The sequence below is a fragment of the Eptesicus fuscus genome, chromosome 4 (assembly GCF_027574615.1).
Source record: "Eptesicus fuscus isolate TK198812 chromosome 4, DD_ASM_mEF_20220401, whole genome shotgun sequence".
NCBI classification, from domain to species: domain Eukaryota; kingdom Metazoa; phylum Chordata; class Mammalia; order Chiroptera; family Vespertilionidae; genus Eptesicus; species Eptesicus fuscus.
The window spans coordinates 72,080,834-72,105,340 of NC_072476.1; the positions used below are offsets into that span (position 1 = coordinate 72,080,834).

Consider the following 24,507-nt stretch of genomic DNA (forward strand, 5'->3'; position numbering starts at 1 on the left):
CCAGCCTGCCTGCTGGTTGAACTCCTGGTCGAGGGGCCAATTTGCATATTAGCCTTTTATTATATAGGATATACACTGAGTGGCCAGATTATTATGCATTCAGAGATCATCATAATCTGGCCACTCAATGTAATATATATTGTCAAACTGACTTCACAGTTAACAGATTATTTATCCCACCAGTGCACATGTTAGTGGATGAGGAGCAGTGGCACTCAGAGAGCTTCAATACTGTCCTGACTAGGAAACAGGCGTGCCAAACAGAACAGTAGAGGAAGTGAATGACCTTCACTACTGCACATTTTTATTTTTTATTTTTCATCTTTTACTTAAGAAACTAATTTTTTCTTTTTTCCTCACTTGATTTTATCTTTTTAATGATTACATTTTATTTTCAATCAGTATTATTACTACTACTATATTACCTTTTTTTTTAAAGTGTCATTTTATTTTCTCTTTATTTTACTTTGGGATTAGTGTTCTACATTCTATTTTCATCTTTCCTTTAGCATCATTTTACTCTATCTCAACTTTAACTTTATGCCATCACTCTCTTCCTCATTTTTCCCCTTTTGTTGTCCTGTTTCCCTTATCCTATTCCTGCTTTAGATTTTCCCTATTCCTTCTTTTTACACCTTGTTAAAATTTCACCCTACTTATAAATCTAATTTCCAATCCCCTGCTCCAAGTCCATACACACCTCTCTCTTATCTTTCTTCACTATCCAAAATTTTTTTTCTCTCTGTCCTTTTGTTGTTGTTTGCTTTAATGTTGATTATATTGATTTTTTATGCTTGCTTGTTAGATTGTTTCGCTTTTTCTTTTTGTTTTTTGTTTTGTTTTTTGCTTGTTTTCCCACGCCTCACTTGATATTAGTTGTTGTTTGTAGTTTGCATTCATCTCCAGGTACTTGTTGCTGACATGTGTTTGGATTAGTGGCTGTTCTATTGGAGTTTTTTCCCCATATATAGTTTTTTCCTCTCTTCTTTCTTATTCTCTCTCTCTTTTCCCTCTTTTTTTTTCTCCTTTTCCCAATTTCATTTTGCACTCCTTTTTTTTTTTTTATTTCTCTTCTTGTTTCTTTCTTATCCTCTAATTCGCCTGTCTCTGGTGGTCACCTTTATTTGGGGTTATTCATATCGTGAATACATTTGTGTTTAGTGCCTTGTGTGTTGTTCCTTGGTGTGTTGTATTTTGTGCCTTTAAATCAACGCAGGAGAGAGAGAACTACATAACCAGACACGTGGAGAAGAGAGAACATGGGGAGACAAAGAAAAAGCTCGCATATGAAAGAAAAGCAGGCATCACCAGAAAAGGAAGTAAATGAAATAGAGGCAAGCAACCTGTCAGAGAAAGAATTCATAGAAAATGGACATGAGGTGGATGAAAAGAATGGAAGACAAATTCAACAATATGTGTAAGAACCAAGAGGAAATAAAGAAGAATCAAGAAGAAATGAAAAATGACATCACTGCTGTAAAGAACTCAATAGAAAGCATCAAGAATAGACTAGAAGAAGCAGAGGACCGCATCAGTGAGCTAGAAGACAAGGTAGTAAAAATACCCAAGTAGAACAGCTCCTAGGGAAAAAAAATTAAAAAGCAGGAGGAGAGCCTAAGGGAACTTTGGGACAACACGAAACAAACAACATCCGCATAATAGGGGTGCCAGAAGGAGAGGAAACTGAGCAAGGAATAGAAAACTTGTTTGAAGAAATAATGACAGAAAACTTCCCTGATATAGGGAAGAAAAAACCCAAACAAATCCAAGAAGCTCACAGAGTCCCAAGCAAAATGAACCCCAAAAGACCAACACCAAGGCACATTATAATTAAATTGGCAAACACCAACAACAAAGTAAGAATCTTAAAAGCGACCAGGGAGAGACAGAAAGTTACCTACAAAGGCTCCCCCATCAGACTAGCGACTGATTTCTCAACAGAAACACATCAGGCCAGAAGGGAATGGACTAAAATATACAAAGTCATGCAAAGGAAGGGTCTTAATCCAAGAATACTGTACCCAGCAAGGCTATCGAACAAAATTGAAGGTGGAATCAGGAGCTTCACAGACAAAAAGGGACTAAGGGAGTTTATTACCACCAAACCAGCAATGCAAGAAATGCTAAAGGGTCTGCTGTAAAAATAAGAAATAGGAAGCGGAGAAGGAACACAGGGGTAAAGAACAAAAATGGCAACAAACAAGTACCTATCAGTAATAACTTTACATGTAAATGGATTAAATGCCCCAATCAAAAGACATAGGGTAACGGATTGGATAAGAAAACATGACCCATATATTTGCTGTCTACAAGAAACCCACCTCAGAAAAAAAGACGCATACAGACTGAGGGTGAAGGGATGGAAAAAGGTTTTTCAGGTGAATGGAAATGAAAAAAAAAAACACGAGGGTAGCAATACTTACATCTGAAAAATTAGATCTCAAAGTGAAGGACATAAAAAGAGATAAGGAAGGCCACTTAATAATACTAAACGGAGCAATCCAACAAGAAGAAATAACTCTGGCCCTAACCAGTTTGGCTCAGTGGTTAGAGCGTCGGCCTGCGGACTGAAGGGTCCCAGGTTCGATTCTGGTCAGGGGCATGTACCTTGGTTGCCATGTACCTTGGTTGCGGGCACATCCCCAGTAGGGGGTGTGCAGGAGGCAGCTGATCGATGTTTCTCTCTCATTGATGTTTCTAACTCTCTCTCCCTCTCTCTTCCTCTCTGTAAAAAAATCAATAAAATATACTAAAAAAAAAGAAGAAATAACTCTGGTAAACATATATGCACCCAATACAGGAGCACCCAAATACATAAAAAAACTCCTGGAAGATATCAAGGGAGAGATTGACAGCAATACAATCATAGTAGGAGACTTTAATACCCCACTATCACCATTGGACAAATCCTCTAAACAAAAAATCACCAAAGAAACATCAATCCTAAATGACTCACTAGACCAGATGAAATTAACTGACATCTTCAGAACATTTCACCCCAAAGCCACAGAATATACATTCTTCTCAAGTGCACATGGGTCATTTTCAAAGATAGACCATATGTTGGGTCACAGGCAAAGTCTCTTCAAATTCAAGAAGATAGAAATTATATCAAGCATCTTCTCAGATCACAGTGGCATAAAACTGGAAATCAACTACAGTAAAAACAATTCAAAAAAATCAAACACATGGAGACTAAATAGCATGCTACTAAATAATGACTGGGTTACCAGAGAGATCAAAGAAGAAATAAAAAACACCATGGCAACAAACAACAATGAAAACACAACAATCCAAAATTTATGGGACACAGTGAAAGCAGTCTTGAGAGGGAAGTTCATAGCTCTACAAGCCTACTGCAAAAAACAAGAAACAATGGTAATAAATTACCTAACCCTACAACTCAAAGAGTTAGAAAGAGAGCAACAAGAAAAACTCAGTGTAAGCAGAAGAAAAGAAATAATAGAGCTCAGAGTAGAGATAAACGACATAGAGACCAAAAAACAATACAAAAGATCAACAAAACCAAGAGCTGGTTCTTTGAAAGGATAAACAAGATTGATGGACCTCTAGCCAGGCTCACCAAGAAGCAAAGAGAGAGGACACAAACAAAATCAGAAATGAAAGAGGAGAAACAGCAACAGACGCCACTGAAATACAAAGGATTGTTAAAAAATACTATGAACAACTCTATTCCAATAAACTGGACAACCTGGAGGAAATGGACATATTCCTAGAAAAATACAACCTTCCAAACTCAATCAGGAAGAATCTAAACATCTCAACAGGCCAATAAATATGGAAGAAATTGAAGCAGTCATCAAAAAGCTCCCAGCAAACAAAAGCCCGGGGTGAGACGGCTTCACAGGGGAGTTTTACCAAACTTTCAAGGAAGAACTAAAACCTATCCTCCTCAGACTATTTCAGAAAACTCAAGAGGAAGGAAAGCTTCCAAGCTCATTGTATGAAGCCAGCATCACCCTAATACCAAAACCAGATAAAGACAACACAATGAAAGAGAATTACAGGCCAATTTCCCTCATGAACATAGATGCCAAAATCCTCACAAAATTCTAGCAAATCGGATCCAGCAGTACATCAGAAAGATCATACACCATGACCAAGGAGGATTTATCCCAGGGATGCAAGGATGGTACAATATCCGCAAATCAATAAACGTGATACATCACATAAACAAATTGAGAGATAAAAATCACATAGTCATATCAATTGATGCAGAAAAAGCATTTGACAAAATCCAACACCCTTTCTTGATAAAAACTCTCAACAAGGTGGGAATAGAAGGATCATATCTCAACATAATAAAAGCTATAGATGATAAACCCACAGCTAACATCATACTCAATGGGCAAAAACTAAAACCATTTCCCCTAAGAACAGGAACAAGACAGGTATGCCCACTCTTACCACTCCTGTTTGACATAATACTGGAAATATTAGCCATTGCAATTAGACAAGAAGAAGAAATAAAAGGCTTCCAAATTGGAAAAGAAGAAGTAAAGCTGTCCTTATTTGCAGATTACATGATATTGTACATAAAAAACCCGAAAGACTCCATCAAAAAACTAATAAACTTAATAAATGAATTCAGCAATGTAGCAGGATACAAAATTAATGCCAAGAAATCTATGGCATTTCTATACACGAATAGTGAACTTACAGAAAGAGAGACTAAAAAAGCAATCCCATTTACCATCGCACCAAAAAAAATTAAGATACCTAGGAATAAACTTAACTAAGGAGGTAAAAGACCTATACACAGAAAACTACAGGACACTGAAAAAAGAGATAGAGGAAGACATCAACAGATGGAAGAACATACCATGTTCATGAATTGGTAGAATCAACATCATTAAAATGTCCATACTACCCAAAGCAATCTATAGATTCAATGCACTCCCCATTAAAATACCAACGGCATATTTCACAGACCTAGAAAGAACTCTCCAAAAATTAATCTGGAATAAAAAGACCCCAAATAGCCACAGCAATCATTAGAAAAAAAGAACAAAGTAGGTGGGATCTCAATACCAGATTTCAAGCTGTATTACAAAGCCACTGTTCTCAAAACAGCCTGGTACTGGCACAAGAACAGACATATAGACCAATGGAATAGAATAGAGAATTCAGATTATCGACCCAAATCACTATGCTCAATTAATATTTGACAAAGGAGGCATAAACATACAATGGAGTCAAGACAGTCTCTTCAATAAATGGTGTTGGGAAAATTGGACAGATACATGTAAAAAAATGAAACTAGATCACCAACTTACAGCATACACAGAAATAAACTCAAAATGGATAAAGGACTTAAATATAAGATGGGAAACCATAAAAATACTAGAGGAATCCACAGGCAGAGAAATCTCAGACATATGCTGAAGCAATTTCTTCACCAATACCGCTCCTGGGGCAATGGAAACTAAAGAGAAAATAAACAAATGGGACTACATCAAAATAAAAAGCTTTTGCACAGCAAAAGAAACGATCAACAAAACAACAAGAAAGCCCACTGTATGGGAGAACATATTTGCAAATGTTATCACTGATAAAGGTTCCATCTCCAACATCTACAGGGAACTTATACAACTTAATAAAAGGAAGATAAATGATCCAATAAAAAAATGGGCAACCGACCTAAATAGAATCTTTTTGAAAGAAGACAGAAGGAAGGCCAAGAGACATATGAAAACATGCTCAAAGTCACTAATTATCCAAGAGATGCAAATCAAAACGACAATGCAGTACCATCTCACACCTGTCAGAATGGCAAACATCAACAAATCAACAAACGACAAGTCCTGGCGAGCAAGCAGAGAAAAAGGAACCCTCGTGCACTGCTGGTAGGAATGCAGACTGGTGCAGCCACTGTGGAGAACAGTATGGAGTTTCCTCTAAAAACTAAAAATGGAACTCCCATTTGACCCAGAAATCCCATTTCTAGGAATACATCCCAAGAAACTAGAAACACCAATCAGAAAGGATATATGCACCCCTATGTTCATAGCAGCACAATTCACCATAGCTAAGATTTGGAAACAGCCTAAATGCCCATCAGCAGATGAGTGGATTAGAAAACCATGGTACATCTACACAATGGAATACTACGCTGCTATAAAAAAGAAGGAATTATTACCATTTGCAGCAGCATGGATGGACCTGGAGAGCATTATGTTAAGTGAAATAAGCCAGGCAATGAAAGAAAAATACCACATGATCTCACTCATTTATGGAAAATAAAGAACATTATAACCTGATGAACAAAAAGATAGATACAGAGGCAGTAAAGCACCGAACAGACTGTCAAATTACAGCGGGAAGGCTGGGGAGTGTTGGGGAGGGGGTGAAAGAGATCAACCAACGGACTTGCATGCATGCATATAAGCACAACCAATGGACACAAGACACTGGGAGGTGGGATGAGGGCATGAGACAGGGAGTAGGGGAGGCTGGGGGAAGGTCAATGGGAGGTGGGGGTGGGAAGGAGATATATGTACTACTATATGTAATACTTTAAACAATAAAAAAAAGTTGCAAAAATAAAAAATAAAAATTTTTTTTAAAAAGATAATTTGGTCACAGTTAAGATTATGAAGATTTACTCCTCTCTGAATGAGTCCAAAAACAGTAAAAATAACTAGACTTTCAAAGTAATAGTGAGAAATTTTATTTAAAAAAAAACAAAAGTCATATAAAATATATACTTTAGATGCGTATTATAATCCCATTAAATATAAACAAAATGGGAATGATCAAAGGTCAAAAAAAAAAAAAAAAAAGGGGGGAAAGATTATAGCCATAGAAGGGAGGAAGACAAACAACAGAAAATACAGAACAAAAAAGATAAGTATGAAGTACAGACTCTCAGAAGCTAGACCTTTTTGCTTTTTACTTGTGATTTAAGTTGTAACTCTGTCCTTACTGTTTGTTTTGAAAACTCAACTGTTCTTTTTCCTGAAAGAAACCATTAGAGGCTCAACTAGGAGAGAATAGATTGTTCCAGGGTTATAAAATACTCTGGACTCTAAGTAACCATCAACTAAAAGTAGTCTGAATCTATGTCTGGTTCATTTTTGAACTGTCATAATATCTAGCATATTTATTTCACTCAATAAATACCTATTAAATGGGTATTACTTCATGTACCTAAATTAATCCACATTTTCTCTACTCCTGCTCCAGATTTTTAAAAATTAAACCTAATTTAGTTCATTCAAATTGTGATAATTTTTATTTTCTCAAGAAGTGGAATAAATCTATATTACTTTCATTAGCATTACTACACTATTAACCTTTCTATTAAATGGGAAAAACTCTAAGCTTTCTGCTATAATGATGACTTACAAAATTATACCAAGGTGCTATATTTGTAAAACCAAAGAGCTTACCTTACTGACACCAACTTCAGGGATCCGAAGAGTATGCTCCATATCTTTTTCTCTGCACAGTTAAGAAACATGTCTTTAATAATTATTGAAGCATATATAAATGCAGCACTTAAAGACATGAAAATAATTTTTTAAAATATTATTTTAAAAGGTAATGTTTAAAAAAAGATATATTAACTTCTGCACAGCAAAAGAAACGATCAACAAAACAACAAGAAAGCCCGCTGCATAGGAGAACATATTTGCCAATGCTATTTCAGATAAGGGTTTAATCTCCAAAATTTACAGAAAACTCACACAACTTAACAAAAGGAAGATAAACAATCCAATCAAAAAATGGACAAAGGACCTAAATAGACACTTTTCAAAAGAGGACATACAGAAGACCGAGAGACATATGAAAACATGCTCAAAGTCACTAATCATCTGAGAGATGCAAATCAAAACAACAATGAGGTACCATCTCACACCTGTCAGAATGGCTATCATCAACAAATCAACAAAGGACAAGTGCTGGCAAGGATGTGGAGAAAAAGGAACCCTCATGCACTGCTGGTGGGAATGCAGACTGGTGCAGCCACTGTGGAAAACAGTATGGAGTTTCCTCAAAAAGTTAAAAATGGAACTCCCATTTGACCCAGTAATTCCACTTCTAGGACTATATCCCAAGAAACCAGAAACACCAATCATAAAGGATATATGCACCTCTATGTTTATAGCAGCACAATTTACAATAGCTAAGATCTAGAAACAACCTAAGTGCCCATCAGCAGATGAGTGGATTAAAAAACTGTGGTACATCTACACAATAGAATACTACGCCGCTATAAAAATGAAGGAACTTTTACCATTTGCAACAGCATGGATGGAACTGGAGAGCATTATGCTAAGCGAAATAAGCCAGTCGGAGTAAGATAAATATCACATGATCTCACTCATATGTGGGATATAATGATCAACATAAACTGATGATCAAAAATAGATACAGAGACAAGGGGCAGGGGGAGGGGGCTAGAGATCAACCAAAGGACTTGAATGTATGCATATTAGCATAACCAATGGACACAGGCACTGGGGCTAGGGGTTTGCCCTTGGGGGTGGGCGTGGCGGGGTGGGGTGTCAATAGGGGAAAAAGGAGACATATGTAATACTGTAAACAAACAAACAAAAAATATGCTAAAATGCAAGTTTATCACACTAAGACCAGTTTCCTTAATCATACTGTAAATTTCCTACTTGAAAGGTTCCAGAATTACTTTTATTTTTGGTACATATATCCCAGTCTAATAAACATTCAGTGAGACAAAATATCCTTCATACTAATGTCAATTACTTATTCCAGATCTGTTGACTTGACTATGTTCCCATTTCTATTACTGTATATAAAAGGCATGTACTAGTCTCTAAGAATTTAAAATTAAGGTATTGCATATAATCTTAATTAAGGATAGATTGTTTTTTCAGTTAGAAAGAAAGGAAATTATCTTATTCATGATTAAAACCTACCTCTCTAGCAAGCTGATTATGAAGTACAAAAGGGCAAAGGAAAAGAAGCAGAGAAGGAGGCCAATACTGGGTGTAGGTAAGTAATTTAAACCTATAAAAGGCAGTACAAAAGGTAAGAAAATTGACAAAAATCTCTGTGAAAGGTATCAATGAGATTTTATCTCTTTATATAGGCAGTCCACTTTCGGGACTATGAAGTCATACCCTCATCTGATTTCCAAAACCAAGTGACAACGGTAAGTGCCAGTAATATTTCTTGGGTACCATGCACAAGTTCTCAAGTAACAAGTACCATGCACAGTTCATGATAACTGTTCAAGAAATGTACAATCCACTAAAATAAGACAAATATAATAATATTAAACATTTTACCTTCCAATGGTAGCAGGGTTTACAGCTGTAATGATAAAAAGTGATCCTGTCTGCAACACTGGTGATCTAATAACAATTACTCTAATACAAGGGGGCCAGATTTTTTCCTCATCTGCCAAAGAAACAAGTAAATATTAACCAAATGCTATGGAAAAAAAAATTAGACATGTCTAGAGATAGTAGGAGGTATCCATAAAATAAAAATTTATTAATCAAAAGTCTTAATTCTGTTTTAAACAACCTTCTTAAATCCTGGTATATGACATATAATTAGTAAGGCTTAACACTTACCAATCTAAAGTGATCAAACTAAAGGTATTCAGCAAAGTCAGCATATATCATAATTGTAAAATAATCAACTCTCTTTTTTAAGGTCCTGGAATTTAAAAATGTCACAAACTAGCATTTTTATATTAAGTTAGAAAAATTGAGTCTACCCTTTTTAAAAATATAAGTAATTCCATTAAAAACAAAATAAACTCATATACCCTAATATGAAATCCTGGGTTTTAAAAGTATGTCTTCATATCCTCAAGTAAAAAAAAATTAGATTTATCATAATACCTATATAGTTGAATTCATGGACTATACTTTTTAAAGGCAATTTGCTCTTCCCCTCTCAATTATAAAAGTGGGCTATAAATATCTAAGACACTAAAACAGACTTAGGATTAGGGCATAGGTAACTTGGTTTTGTATTCTATTGATAAGGCCATTCAATGCAATGAAACTTAAGGTCCAAGTGTTAGTCATTTATTTACATTCTACTCCCTAAGAATAAGCAATGGTAACCCACAAAATTTTCAATAATGTCATAAAAATAATCAATTTAAAACAATGTTTAATTTTGGGCAGATATATTATACTAACATTTTACCAGTGTTGCTATGTTTACAATGACCAGACTGAATTATTTGAGTAAAATTAAATACTGGCTACTCACCTTCATCCTCAGTATCTTCTGCAGTTACATTGTCTTCACTGGTAATGTCTTCGTCATAACTGTCCTCAGTCTGAGAGTCTGTAATTTCACCTTCTTCTGGCTCACTATCAGTCTCTATGATTTTCTCGTCTTTAAATGAGGTCGAATTATAGATGTTTTCATTAAGAGGAAATTCTATAGTCTTTCCGATAACTGGAACAGTGAATTCATGGGAACTATTTTTGTAACGAATATCTACTTTGGCTTTCTTTTTCACATTTGCACAATCTTCTCCCTCACTGCAGTTTATATGTTCAACACTGGATGCTTTTTGATCTTCTGAATTCAAATCCTGGAAAATGGTGGGGGGGGGGGGGAGGATAATCTTAAACATGACCATCTTATAATGCTAAATGTTACAATGAATTAGTGAAGATATATGTACAGTGAGATAGCAATAGCTATTATCTGTACCCCCTCTTCTGCTCATGTTCCCTTTCTTGATTAAATATATTACCATCCACTTAGCATCCAAATAAAAAAATCTTAGGTATCTTTGACATCCCTTTAACCACCACATGAAATCAATTACCAAGTGATACAGACTATGCTTACAATTTATCCCAATTCTCTCTTCTTATCTATTTTCAACATCCTAACTGTCACATATTACTTGGACCAAGTGACAATCTAGACCAATGTTGTCCCAACAAAAAAATAATGCAAGCCATATTTATAATTAAAATTTTCTAATAGCCACATTAAAAAGGTAAAAAGGCAAGTGAAATTCATTTTAATATTTTATCTAACCTAGTATTTACAAAATATTATCATTTAATACATATTAATATTTAATCAGTATAAAAACCACCAATGAAATATTTTACATGGATTTTTTTGCACTGTTTTCAAAATTGAATGTAGTTTATACTTACAAGCTATACTTTCAGTGTTCAGTAGCCACATGTAGCTAGTGGCTACCTTACTGGACAGTGAAGGCCTGGAGAATACATCTACTCTAAATTTTGTTTTGAACTTTTAACCAATTATCAAGTTACATACAGAATTGGCTTTCATTACAGCAGGGATTTAAAAATCCAAATGTACCTAATGTAGCAGAAAAGTAGTTATGCTAAAATTTAGCACTTGATAGCCCAGCCAGTGTGGCTCAGTGGTTGAGCATTAACCCAAGAACCAAGAGATCACCAGTTAGTTACTAGTAGATTCCCGGTCAGGACACATGCCTCGGTTGCAGGCCAATCCCAGTAGGGGGTGTGCAGGAGGCAGCTGATCAATGATGTTCTCTCTCATCAATAATTCTATCTCTCAACCCCCTCCCTTCCTCTCTCTCTAAAAATCAATAAAAGCATATTTTTTAAAAAATTAACACTTTATAGAGTTGATTTGATAATACACAACAGCTTAATGTACAGATTAATCAGTTATATCTCTTTTATTCCAAAATTCCAAATTACCTGGCATAAGCCTTTTATTATTTACTAGAGGCCCAGTGCACGAAATTCATGCACAGAGGGGGGGTTGTCCCTCAGCCCAGCCTGCACCCTCTCCAATCTGGGACCCCTCGAGGGATGTCCGACTGCCCATTTAGGCCCGATTCCTCCGAGATGTAGCTTGAGTGGAGGCTTAGGCCTGGCAAGGGCAGGCAGAAAGCTTGGCTTCCTCTGTTACGTAGGAAGCCTTGCTCTCTGTGGCTGTAGCCATCTTGGTTGGGTTAATTTGCATACTCACTCTGATTGGATGGTGGGCATGGCTTGTGGGCATGGCTTGTAGGTGTGTCAGAGGTATGGTCAATTTGCATATTTGTCTATTATTAGGTAGGATTATACAATTATATTGGGCATGCCTTTTGATAAATGAACAAATCTATTCTTTTAACCATTGGAAAAGCAGAGAGTTATTTTCCCCTTGTTTCTTTGGTTTGTAACACAATGAATTTTCGTTCTAGCTTACAGCCACATGATGAAGTGAATTCATATGTTCTTCTGTTATTTTATAAAATATGAGAGCATCTTAAACACATATTTTAACAGTAGCATAAATTCAGTTTGGAGACTGGCTCAATACTCACAGTGTAATAAAATATATACACTTCCAGCACTACAAACTCACAAAGGACAAGAACAAGGGCAAGGAACTGAACAACTATGAGCTTTAAAGGCCATTGTGAATTATAACAAAAAATTTTCCTATCTAAATATTCTTTTTAAAAAGCAGTTTCCAGTCTTGTGTATTGTATTATTACTGCTTATAGGACAACATATGCAAGGGGAAATGAGTGAAATTGCCAGAGGTGCTACTTTTAAAAAACTATTTGCCAGAATGTTAAATAAACATTAAGAGATAAGGGAACCTACATGTGGGCATTGAGGTATAAATGCATATTTCAAGTTAATTACTCCAATCACCTCACTCTACTCTCTTCTTTCCACATACCCTCCACCTACAAAGAATGAGGCTCAAGAGTACCTTAAAAAATAAAGAAAAGGTGAGGATGTCTTAACTGGTCTCCCATGCTTCACAACTACCTTTTAGAATTCTCAAGGAATTCTCAAAATTTCATCAGGATTTTTTCCTAAGTCCCTGTCCTGGTCTCTCTCTCTCTCTCTCTCTCTCTCTCTCTCTCTCTCTGCCCCCCCCCCCCACTCTCTCAGCATGTCCTTGGGTGAGGATTAAAAAACAGAATAAAAACAGAGATAAATAAAATAAAAACATAGATAAGCAGTTATGGGAGCTAAACTAAACCAAAATCTCACCGAATGCTTTCAAATGTCATTCTCTAGTTTGTCAGGAAAGGCCATTTGATGATAGGTGTATGTTCTTTTCTTATTGCTAGACAGAAGTAATTTTACAACCTATCTTCTCAAATGGTTCAACCACTAGTAACAAGTAGGAGTGATTAAAACATAGTTCTTGAAAGCAAAGAGAAAAATCATTTTTAGTATTTTAGTCACATATTCTTCTATTCTTATATACTCTTAGTGAAAACAATAGAGAAATAAAAACAAATCAAAGAACAGAAAATAAATTCAACAAAATACCAATTTCATCTTTGAACTTTGGTATTATATATTTAAAAATGTTTTCCCCGTGGTTAAGAAAAGAAAACATGAGATAATATCTTAAGAGTAAAGTATCAAATAGTTGCCAGAATTCACAATAAGCCTCCTTTCCTGACTATAAACCATCAACCTTATCTGTGAAGTGAGCAGAAATAAGAGCATTAGTAACATTTTTTGTTATTTTCCTTTTTTCAATTTAACGTATTATAACTATTTTTAAATTTCCCCTCACTCTTTACAACTACCATTCTAAGTCATAAATAATGCTTTTCCAATTAAATGTATTATCATTTTCTTAACCAATATGTTTTGGGTCATTTGAACTATTTAACTATTATATAGCAAAATATTGCTATATAATTAAACAAAGGCATTTTTCTTTCTTTGGATTTATAAAATAACTAGAGGCCTGGTGCATGGATTCGTGCACATTGAAAGGAAATTAATTAGAAGGTGGCCAGTGGGGCTGGACTGGGCGAGATGGGCCGGACACGTCCTGGAGCCAACCTCCCGCGGTTCCTCCCCGGCTAGCAGCACCTGGGGTGGCACAGGGGCTTGAAGGGCATCCTCCCAGGGGTCCCGGATTGTGGATTGCGAGAGGGCACAGGCAGGCCAAGGGACCCCACAGGTGCATTCATGCATTGGGCCTCTAGTACGCATATAAGACCTTTGGTTAATCTCTTCCCACCCTCCCTTCTCCCTCCTTCCCTCTGAGATTCATCCGTCTGTTCCATGTTTCCATGTCTGTGGTTTCTGCTCCTGCGTTGAGCATCTGCCCCCTGGTGGTCAATGCACATCACAGCCACCGGCTGGTTGGCCGGTCACTTAGGCTTTCATATATATAGATAATAAATTACCAGAAATGAGATTTTCCAATTGAAAAATATCCATATTTTTACAGTTATTGATACAAACAGCCAATCTAGTCTCCAAAAAGATACCAATTTACACTACTAATGAAAATATATCTATTCTATATTTGCCAGAAATGGATTTTTTTAAATGTTTGCTAACATAATATAGGTAAGAAATTGCTCAAAGTGACTAAGAAATTTTTATATACATCTACTTATAAACTATGTTTTTGTTTTATTGTGAATTGTGCACTGACATCAACTTATCAACTAAGGGACTGAAAGTTCTTCTTCCAAATTATGTAACTTAAGAGTATCTTATCTTTCCTAAATATACCTCCTTCAATCTTTTAAGAAATTCCCTGACTTCTAGTGACTGAGCATTTGTGGAACAGACCAATGTAAATAAATGCTCTGTGATTAATAGATTCTGATACCTTGTTACTTTAATGGATATGTTTGAAATGCAGTTACTGAATGATTTTCAGTTTCATCAAAAATTTTTACTTAACTATGTTACCATTATGTAAATTTTAAAAATTAAGAAGACAATACCTTTTCCTCATTTGTTGTAGAAGAATCTGGATCCTTTCTTTTCTTCTTCAACTTTTTATCTTTACTTTGTTTTGTGCTAGAAGTCTGATAAGGTTGCAAATCTACTCGAGAATGAAATTGATATCGACCACTTTCCACATCACAGTAGTAATAAATTCCAGTGGAAGGATCATAATATAGTTGATTTTCCTTTTAAAATAAAAAAAGTACTATTTATATAAGATAAAACAGAAAAATAAACAACAGAAATGTCAAACATATTCAAATATAGTAAATGTTTGTTTCTTTTAAGAACTATAGTATTTTCTGAAGATAGTAAATAAAAATATCACAATGAAAAATCTTGGCCCTGGCAGGAGTGGCTCAGTTGGTTGAGCGTCATCCCATGCTGCGAGAGGTCACTGATTCTATTCCAGGTCAGGGCACATGCCTGGACTGTGGGCTCAATCCCCAGTAAGGGGCATGCAGGAGGCAGCCAATCAGTTTCTCTCCCATCGATATCTCTCTCACTCTCTCCCCCCCCTCCCTCCCTCTCGCTCTAAAACCCATAAAAACTTTTTTTAAAGAAAAATCTGTTACGTCCTTCAGTCCAAAATATAGGTGTTTTCAAAAATATGTAATTTTTCAAAATACTTTACCATTCAATATCTGCTCTAATTTTCCTAGGGTGAAAAAATGTGAACATTTAAATATTAAATTGAATCATGAAATTACCAACATTTCACCACTTTTTAACTTACAGAAACAGCAATTTCATATGGTTCAACTTAATACATCAACAAAAAATTATAACAAGAAGCCTTTTAGAAGTGATGAAAACTAAGGCATGCACCAGGAAAAGCTGAGCACATGGAAGCAATTACAGACTCGTTATCCTTAAGATTACACAATAATGGTTTGGTAATATAAACCCCTGAACCCTTTTCTCAATGTCATAAAACAAAGATTTGCCTTTTAATGTTCATGACTAAAAGTCCTGTAGAAAAATTTGGAAATAAAGTTAAGTCCATAACTTTCTACACAAAGAAATTGATTAAAAAATCATCTTCACTTAATTCTATTGTAAGTATCTAAAGACTTAAAAGTAAAGCAGCCACATAAAAATAAATTTTGGAAAATTATGGATGAAAACTAGAAAGATAAAATTATGCAATCATCTGTATTTTTTAGATATTGGCCAGTACTCTATAATCAAGACTTAATTAAAAATCTGTATTTTCTTTTCATCAGAAATCCATGCAGATCAGACCTCTTATGACATACTGAGATTAAACTAAAACTTCTTGAAAAAGATAGTTTATTTTTCTGTTGATACTATTGCAATTTATTATCTTTAATCCATTTTGCAGATTTCTTAAAAAAATATTTTAATGCTATATTTCATGTAACTGAAACACTGAATGTATGTGCTCTAAACCTATTTCTCACTAGAGGCCCAGTGCACAAAATTCGTGCACAGGGTAGGGGGGTGTCCCTCAGCCTGGCCTGCACCCTCTCAAATTTAGGACCCCGCAGGGGATGTCCGACTGCTGGTTTAGGCCCAATCCCACAATCTGGGACTGCTGGCTCCTAACCGCTCGCCTGCCTGCCTGATCGCCTCTAACCGCCTCTGCCTGCGGCCTGTCGCCCCCTAAACAATCCCCTGCTGGCCTGATCGCCCCCTAACTGCTTGCTCCCCCACACCAGCCTGATCTTGCCCCTAACTGCTTGCTCCCTGCCAGCCTGATCGCCCCTAACCACCTCTGCCCGGCCCCTGCCACCATGGCTTTGTCTGGAAGGAAGTTGGATGTCCGGAAGATGTCCAGTCGACCCAGTCTAATTAGCATATTACCTTTTTATTAGTATAGATGATAACAGAATGTTTAAAACTCAAACCTTTTCATCTGTTATGTCCTTCAGTCCAAAATATAGGCATTTTCAAAGACATTTTAAAATTTTTATTTAATTAAAATAAGATGAAAATTAGCCTGATAAAAATGGCAAAACAACTAGGTCCCTATTTTACTGAGACATATAACCTGCAGAATGTAAATAATCATTTACAGAAAATGTCTGCAGGAAAGATACAGAAAGTAAGGTAAAAGAATGACAAAGAAGAATGTCATATACTCAGAAACTCTGTATTTTCCTAGAAACCAAATAAGGAATAGCTTACATTCTTTAGTAATAAGCATTTAAACATTAGTTTTCTAGATATTAACTAGCATTATCTATAAGCACACTCCAGTGAAAGAAAACCCTCTCTAGACAAAGGATTTACAAAGTCTGTATACTAAGTGCAAACTAACAAGCTAATGAAATCCCTATCTAAGATATTTAGCATTATCATTATGTTCCCTAGGTTAGTTAATAATACTTCCAGAACTGGAATAGTGAATACCTGGTCCACTTTTGGGCACTAGATTCTATAATTCCTGAGGATCAGATCACATGCCTAGACCATCAAGGTTAAGATATGTGGGTATGTGAGTTTCATCATCATTGTCGTCAAGTCCTGATTAAAAACCCAATTAAGTACAAGACTTCAACAGCCATCTCACTGTATTATAAATCAAGAATTTAATTTTCTAGTTCTGTCCTAGTCAGTGGCCCATTATATTTCTGATCCCACACTGCTTTCCTAGTTCTCACTGTTAACAGATTGATTTTTGTAAAAGTGAAATGCTTAAAATCCACAGAATATAAAACACTAATAATAAACATGCTAATGAGAATTCAAGAAAAAGACCCCCCCTGTGGCCTCAAATGGCTCGTAAGTATTTGAAACAAACAAAAAAATCTTACCCCAAGCCTAGAATTAACAATGTCACTTCCTTATAAATTCTATTAAAAAATGTTAGTGTAGGTTCTTAAAATTTTCCAATAATGTAGTTGTCTGCCCTTATTAATACTCCAACATTTTTGTACATTCCTTTATATTATATCAATTTATAATAATCACAATTAACTTACTTAATTATAAGCCTAAAAGTATAGTATGATAAACTATTTTATAATTCTTTACTCTTGTCAAATACCTTTGAATCAAACATAATTTTTAAATGCAGCTTCTTGCTTTCCTTAGTTCAGTTTAGTGTTTAATATTTGGTATCAAGCATCTAAGTATACAGTTACAGTACTGAAAGGTCTGAGATACTTACAGAATCATAATAGAAACCAGTGCTGTGGTCAAAATACAGTCCAGTATTCTCATCATAACTAAATCCCGTCTGTGATACAGCAGCTTCTGCTGCAGCTCTCAAACTTTCAGCTAATGATGAACCTTCTAAGGATGCATCTTCTGTTGCTAATGCAGATGCTGGCTCCTAGGTAAGATAAATTCATGTCAAATAAGACAAAAATATTCTTATAGCAACTTAAAAATTAGCAAAATGAAAAACAATAAATAGACTGAAGAGCTATTTTAAATAATAAGGCTTCAATTTCTGTAATGGAAGGGATGGCTATCAATTATAATTTGATTCACTTAAAAAATATTTATCAGTTAATTCAGTTTTGAAGACACTGACCATTTACTCAAAAATAAATGCCTAATGCCATAGGGAAGTAATCCACAAAATATGGACTCTGAAGTACACTTTAAGACAAACTATCTAGATTCTTCCATAATCACAGGTCCAAAGGGAAAAAACATTTTAGAAGAGAGATGGAAGAGAAAGCTATGGATTATGTGAGATTTATCACAGCATCAGCAGTTGCACTGTATAAACCTTACTGGGATCCTGATTCAAACACACAACTACAAAAAAAATTATAAAACATGCAAATTATAAAAATCTGAACAATGGCAGGATATATGACAGAGAGGAAGCATTAAAAATTTTTTGTGTAGCCCTGGCCGGTGGCTCAGTTGGTTGAAATGTCATCCCATACAGAAAAAGGTTGTGGGTTCGATTCCCAGTCAGGGCACATACCTAGGTTGCAGGTTCGGTCCCCAGTCAGGCACAGAAGAGAGGCAACTGATCAATGTTTCTCTATCACATTGATGTTTCTCTCCTCGGCACCGCCCTTCCCCCCCCGCCGTTCCTCTCTCTCTCAAAAGATCAATAAAAACATATTCTTGGATGAGGATTTAAAAACAAAATTGTTGTGAACAAAGTTATTGTGGTAGTTGCACAAAATTTTTTGATTGAACCAAAATATACTGACAAATTTTCTTTGTTTTAGTTTATGTACATCACAAGATTCTAGAACACAACAAAGTAGGAAACAAATATATGAGCAATTTTTGTTTCTCTAAAAGTGTAATATTCTGCATAATTATATACAGAATATTTACAACCCGTGTATATATGCTGTCATGGACCAAAGAAGTCAATTTGCATAATAACAATAATGAAGGACAAGTTCTTGGGCATCAGTAGTAGTAGCATTTTATTACCTGTGAATTTGAGGCAAAATGGTCCTCTTGTCCACATTCAACCTTTTCCGTTACATCAGTACCAGCATACACATCATTTTCTATTTGTGACTGGTCTTTAAAATTATAAGTAGAAGCTTCGATATTCTGATCTTGCTGAACTGAAAGTTCTGTCTCTTTATTTGGAAGACTAAGATCCTTATAGTATGTCTGATAATAATAATCTATAGCAAAAACAAATTGTGATACATATTAGAATAGTGTATATAAAAATGACTTAGAATTCTATAACATTGGCACTGAACACAAAACAGTACACACTGCAAACCATCCTATATAATAAAGAGGTAATATGCAAATTAACCCTCGTGCCCTCACAAGATGGCTGCCTACGACCAGGTCGGCAGGGGGGTTAGTGAGCGACGACCAAACATCTGAACTAGCAGGCTGCGTGGGTCGACCAGGATGGCAGGGGGGTTAATGAAGGACAACCAAACAACTGAACAAGCAGGCTGCGTGGGGTGACCAGGCCGGCAGGGGGGTTAATGAGTGACGACCAAACGACTGAACAAGCAGGTTGCGTGGGGCAACCAGGCCGGCAAGGGGAGCAGTTGGAGGTGACCAGGCCAGTGGGGGGCGGTGCAGTTAGGAGCAACCAGGCTGGCGGGGGGCGGGGGGATAGTTGGGGGCGACCAGGCCGGCAGGGGGGGCAGTTAGGGGCGACCATGCAGGTGAGCGATTAGGAGCCTAAACCGGCAGTCAGACATCCCCAAAGGGGTCCCATATTGGAGAGGGTGCAGCCTGGGCTGAGAGGACACCACCCCCTGTGCATGAATTTCATGCACCGGGTCTCTAGTATTTTTATAATTGTACACATTTTAACAGATTAAAATTGATAGTGCAGATAAATCTGCAGGTGCTTTTACCTTTGATTCTAATGTCACTTTAAGTACCCTAGCTGTCAAGCTATAAAAATTTTAAAAGGTGAGCAGATTTTTATTTTCCATAGCAAAACTAAAAAAGAAAATAGGTAAATAAGTTGTATTCTGTCAAAAAAAAATTAGCAACTCTTAACAATTTCTAACCACAAATGTTAATATCATTGCATATCAAATGGAACAAAGACATGTCAAAGGTTGATTTCTCTGTCAAATATCTCTCATGATGCTGACTTTAAAAAAAATATGTTATCATGCAGATATGTAATGTTAATGCTATTGCTGTGTTTAGCAATTTAACTAAATTATATGCTGAATAAAATAAGACAAACTTAATGAAAAAATAACTTCTTTTGATGCCTATTTATTAAAACTCAGCTACTCAGTTATTTTGCCTCACAACATAATTCCACTGATGAGGTCATGGTTGTGGGCTCACCATTCCCACAAAGGCTTAAGAGACTGTCACTGAACACAATACTAAGTGGAATGCATCAACAAGAAAACACATGCACCTGGGTCACATGGAAGATCAGATATGGGGGTAAATGGCTCACAGCATGGCAGAAATTACTCAGTGAATGTGCCACTAAAGACACAGTAGCAATCCTATGTATTTATAGGAATGACAATGCATTTCTACTTTCCTATCAGAAGAGCAAATCAATTTTCTGAAAATGAAATATGCAATCATGTGGAGAGAAGACACCCTTGTAACAGTCCTCATATTTATGTAGACATTTGTCTATTTTAAATTTAATGAAAATTACATAATAGCATGATTTGAATGTAATAAATGTTAGGATATCTCCAATATCAACTAAATACCTGAGATTGACCAAGGAGGGTGGTTCTCTGTTTGTACTTCTACATCAGACTTCTTATTATCTTCCTTTCTCCCACAATAGAGTATTTTACTGAGCTCTTCTACCTAAAAGAAAACAAGGCTTTAGGAAAAAGAAATCATATAGCAATCTAAAAACATGCATACCATTCTCTTGAAATTACAATAATTATTTTTTCTTGGTATAACTTTCAGAGAAGTACCAATAGTAGGATTTCCTTTTCAGAAAAACTGAAAATACTATCATTTACTTTCTTTCATCTTTTACATTTGCAGAGGGAAATGCTTTTTATTCTTATCCTCTCTTGCTAAACCTCAAAATATCCCCTTTGAAAATCAAATAGACTAAATTAATAGGACTTTATAAACAGAATCCTTTATTTCCAAAAAATAAGAGTGTTTTTATAGTAATATATTAATTGGTCAGCAGTTCTCTCTAAAGAATTAGGAAAAAAACATTACTTCTCATGCCTTTAACTTAAAAAGTACTTTAATGTATGATTTTTCTTTAAATTGTAGTCTTATGACAAATAACTGCAGCAGAAGAAAACGGAAGTGACTGCCTCAGAGCGGCATCTCTTCTCCCTGTCCCTCACTGACTGCCAAAGCTAGAGCAACAGAGTGCAGAAATATCCATAAGCAATGAGGAGCAGCCTCCTCAATACTCCTCAGACAATATCTAAGAGCGAGGTGTCTATTACAGGCATGGAAGAAACTAAAAACAAGCTTCTAACTAGTTCTTTAATAATACATAAAGCTTAAAAAGAGAAAGGGGATAAAACTGATTACTTATAGCCCAGCTGGTGTAGCTCAGTGGTTGAATGTCAACCTATGAACCAGGAGGTTAAGGCACATGCCCAGGTTGTGGGCTCAATCCCCAGTAGGGAGCGTGCAGGAGGCAGGTGATCAACGATTCTCTCTCATCATTGATGTTTCTACTCTCCCTCTCCCTTCCTCTGAAACCAATAAAAACATATTAAAAAAACTGACGGGCGAATCAAGCAAGGCACCTAGGTAGCACTCAGCCTCAGTTTCCTGCAAGTATTGGGTCTATACCTGAGAGTCAGTGCCTTCTTAAATTTTTCACCCTCGATCAGTGGTCGGCAAACTCATTAGTCAACAGAGCCAAATATCAACAGTACAACGATTGAAATTTCTTTTGAGAGCCAAAAACCGACTTCTGCGCATGGGCCACGAAGTTTCAATCACACTGTACGTGCGCGCCTGCATGTGGTATTTTGTGGAAGAGCCACACTCAAGGGGCCAAAGAGCCGCATGTGGCTCGAGAGCCGCAGTTTGCCGACCACTGCCCTAGATTACTCATTGCCTTGTCCAGTCTTGGCTCTGCTCTGCCACTACCACTATTACTATAAACTAGATAATTTCTTTAGTATCTGCTACGTGCTATATTTGTTACTTTGGATAACATCTTTATTAATTCTTACAACCATCTCACAAATTAGTTTTCCTAATTCCCATTTTATATGTGAGAAATCTGGAGACAAAGTAATTTGCACAAGTTTGTACTGCCTCCAAAGCCTGTACATATTAGGTTTTTCTAACAGTTCACCCTCAATTCTCAACCCAATTTTTTACTGCTCTAGATAAAATACTATTTAGTAGTTCGGGGTGACAGTTAACAACCAAACTCTACCACCACCAGGGGAGGCTGATTAGGAGGAGAGTAAGGAATAATTACTATCACCAGTAGAGTCAAGACTTTGCACCCATTTCAATGTTTCATGTTAGACCACTCTTAAATTAACACTAATAACCAAAATGCTGGCTCTTCAACGGTTAGCAAACATGTTTATTTGGTGTGTGTTTTTTGGGTCTCTCTCAAAAGCAGGCATCACCTCAACAACTGGAAATTATAAAAAGGCTTTTTAAAAGGCTGACATATTTTGCTCCCCTGCCCCCAAGGTATTCTAACAATATCTGTAGTCTCCTAGCACAGTCCTTATACATTACAGGTGTTCAAAAACTAGTTGAATAAACAAATTCAAATTTTCTATAATATCATAATGTCAATAACTCTATGCAATGGGCACAGCAAGTCATTGCAACTCAGTTCTTTTCACAGATTATTTGATAATAAAGTATATCAAAGTCTGATGACATTTTAGGGTTCAGACTACATATGTGGTTTTAGCAATGGTACCCCATATATTACGAAGGACAACAGTTTAATTGAAATTAGTAATTATGTGGAAATAACTTATCAGGACACAGTGCAACTGCCAAACAAATCAAGTTGGAAAAAAAAGCATTAGGCTCCTCTTTAAAAGTTTTTTTTTTAAGTGTGACAGTTTAAATGTTTGTCCTTAATGTACTTTATAAAAATGAAGTTAGCTGCTTAGTCTCTAGCAAAGAAAGTTATATCTTCCCTACTTCCAACAGCAAACCCCAAATGATAAACGCCCAGAATGACAACCTTACACCATGTTCCACAGTTCGCTCACGCTTCACTTAACCTTCACCTGTGTGGTGCGCGCGTTCTTTTTTACGGGCAACCGAGGGTCAGGACCAGTTCACACATCTGGCGACAGATGGGATTCTGATTAAAACCCGGCGCTTTAAGAAACCCAAAAGCGACCCAGGAGACATTAAATGTGCCTGCGGCCAACGGGCAACGCCGTGAGAATGAAGACAACCTACAAGTACAGAAGTTCGATGCACACCAGCCGGAACTTCTGCCCACGCGCTTATCTAAATCGAGTAACCGGAACTCTTAGGTTTGCTCCAAAAGTACGTGGAATTTTAATTGCACTGAACTTTTTATTTCTCTCAAGTGCCAGGGGCAATCAGAGGCTGCGAAGGCCGGGGCGGGGCGGGGCGGGGCGCAGGGCCGGTGGACCGCGCACCTGGGTGCGGAGCTCCTGGTTGTTGCTCTCGGCGCTCTGGTACAGCCGCTCCGTGTGGTGCAAAAGCTTCTCCACCTCCCGCACCTGCCGCTTGCAGCTCCGCAGCTCGCGTTCTAACTTCTCCACCTTCCGCCTCAACTGGGCCAGCTCCGGCTCAGGGGAGGTGGGTGGCGATGGAGACAACGAAGGAGACGGCGCCTCGGACGCCATGGGGCCCGGCGCGAGGCGGCCCGTGGGCGCCGAGGGGCTGCGCTCAGACGGAGGTGGACGCCGGCGGCCCCAGGAGCCACGCGAGTGCGTGGGCAGCGAAAGGCGGCCTCAAACCCGCCCGGCCTCGGCGGCCCCTGGCCATGACGGCCTGAAGCTCGAAGCCAGGAGCCGAGAGGAACGGCGGACTACGGGCCAGAGGAAGGCGGTTGGACGCAGCCCAATCCGCTCGGCTTTGAAATAGTGAAACTTTATTGGTAAATACCTTCCCCAGCGACCGAGGCAGTCGCGGGAGCGTTTCGAGAAGTGGGAGGGCCTAAAAAGCGAAGGCCCCAAGCGCTCCGGCTGTTCCTGGGCTGAACCGGAAACGACAGCGCCCGCGGTGGGCGGGGCCGAAACCGGAAGAGAAGCGACGGGGAGCGGGAAGGGTCTCGCAGTGCGCATGCGCACTTCCCGCCGACTGCTGGGGGCCGGGCGGTGCGGGATGGTGTGGGAAAGTAGCTATAAAGCCCTGGAGTGGCAGAGCGGGTCGCAGCCTTTGGTCTCAAGCTTTTGCCCTTGCGAAGCATACTACTTGACGTTACTCACTATTT

General features: G+C 37.3%; 1 protein-coding gene across 4 annotated transcripts in view; it reads right to left on the reverse strand.

Moving 5' to 3' along the window:
- The window catches only part of AGGF1 (angiogenic factor with G-patch and FHA domains 1), a 106,894-nt gene extending 82,614 nt beyond the window's left edge, over window positions 1-24,280 (reverse strand). For all 4 annotated transcript variants that reach the window (XM_054715151.1, XM_054715149.1, XM_054715150.1 and 1 more), the window contains exons 1-8: window positions 23,708-24,280; window positions 20,828-20,930; window positions 19,083-19,285; window positions 17,842-18,006; window positions 14,702-14,890; window positions 10,234-10,564; window positions 9,291-9,402; window positions 7,413-7,464 (exon numbers count right to left, since the gene is read on the reverse strand). In XM_054715151.1, the coding sequence (XP_054571126.1) occupies window positions 7,413-7,464; window positions 9,291-9,402; window positions 10,234-10,564; window positions 14,702-14,890; window positions 17,842-18,006; window positions 19,083-19,285; window positions 20,828-20,930; window positions 23,708-23,917 (1,365 nt within the window). In that variant the 5' untranslated portion in view covers window positions 23,918-24,280. The remainder of the gene's footprint in view (window positions 1-7,412; window positions 7,465-9,290; window positions 9,403-10,233; window positions 10,565-14,701; window positions 14,891-17,841; window positions 18,007-19,082; window positions 19,286-20,827; window positions 20,931-23,707) is intronic.
- Between the last annotated feature and the right edge of the window lie 227 nt (window positions 24,281-24,507).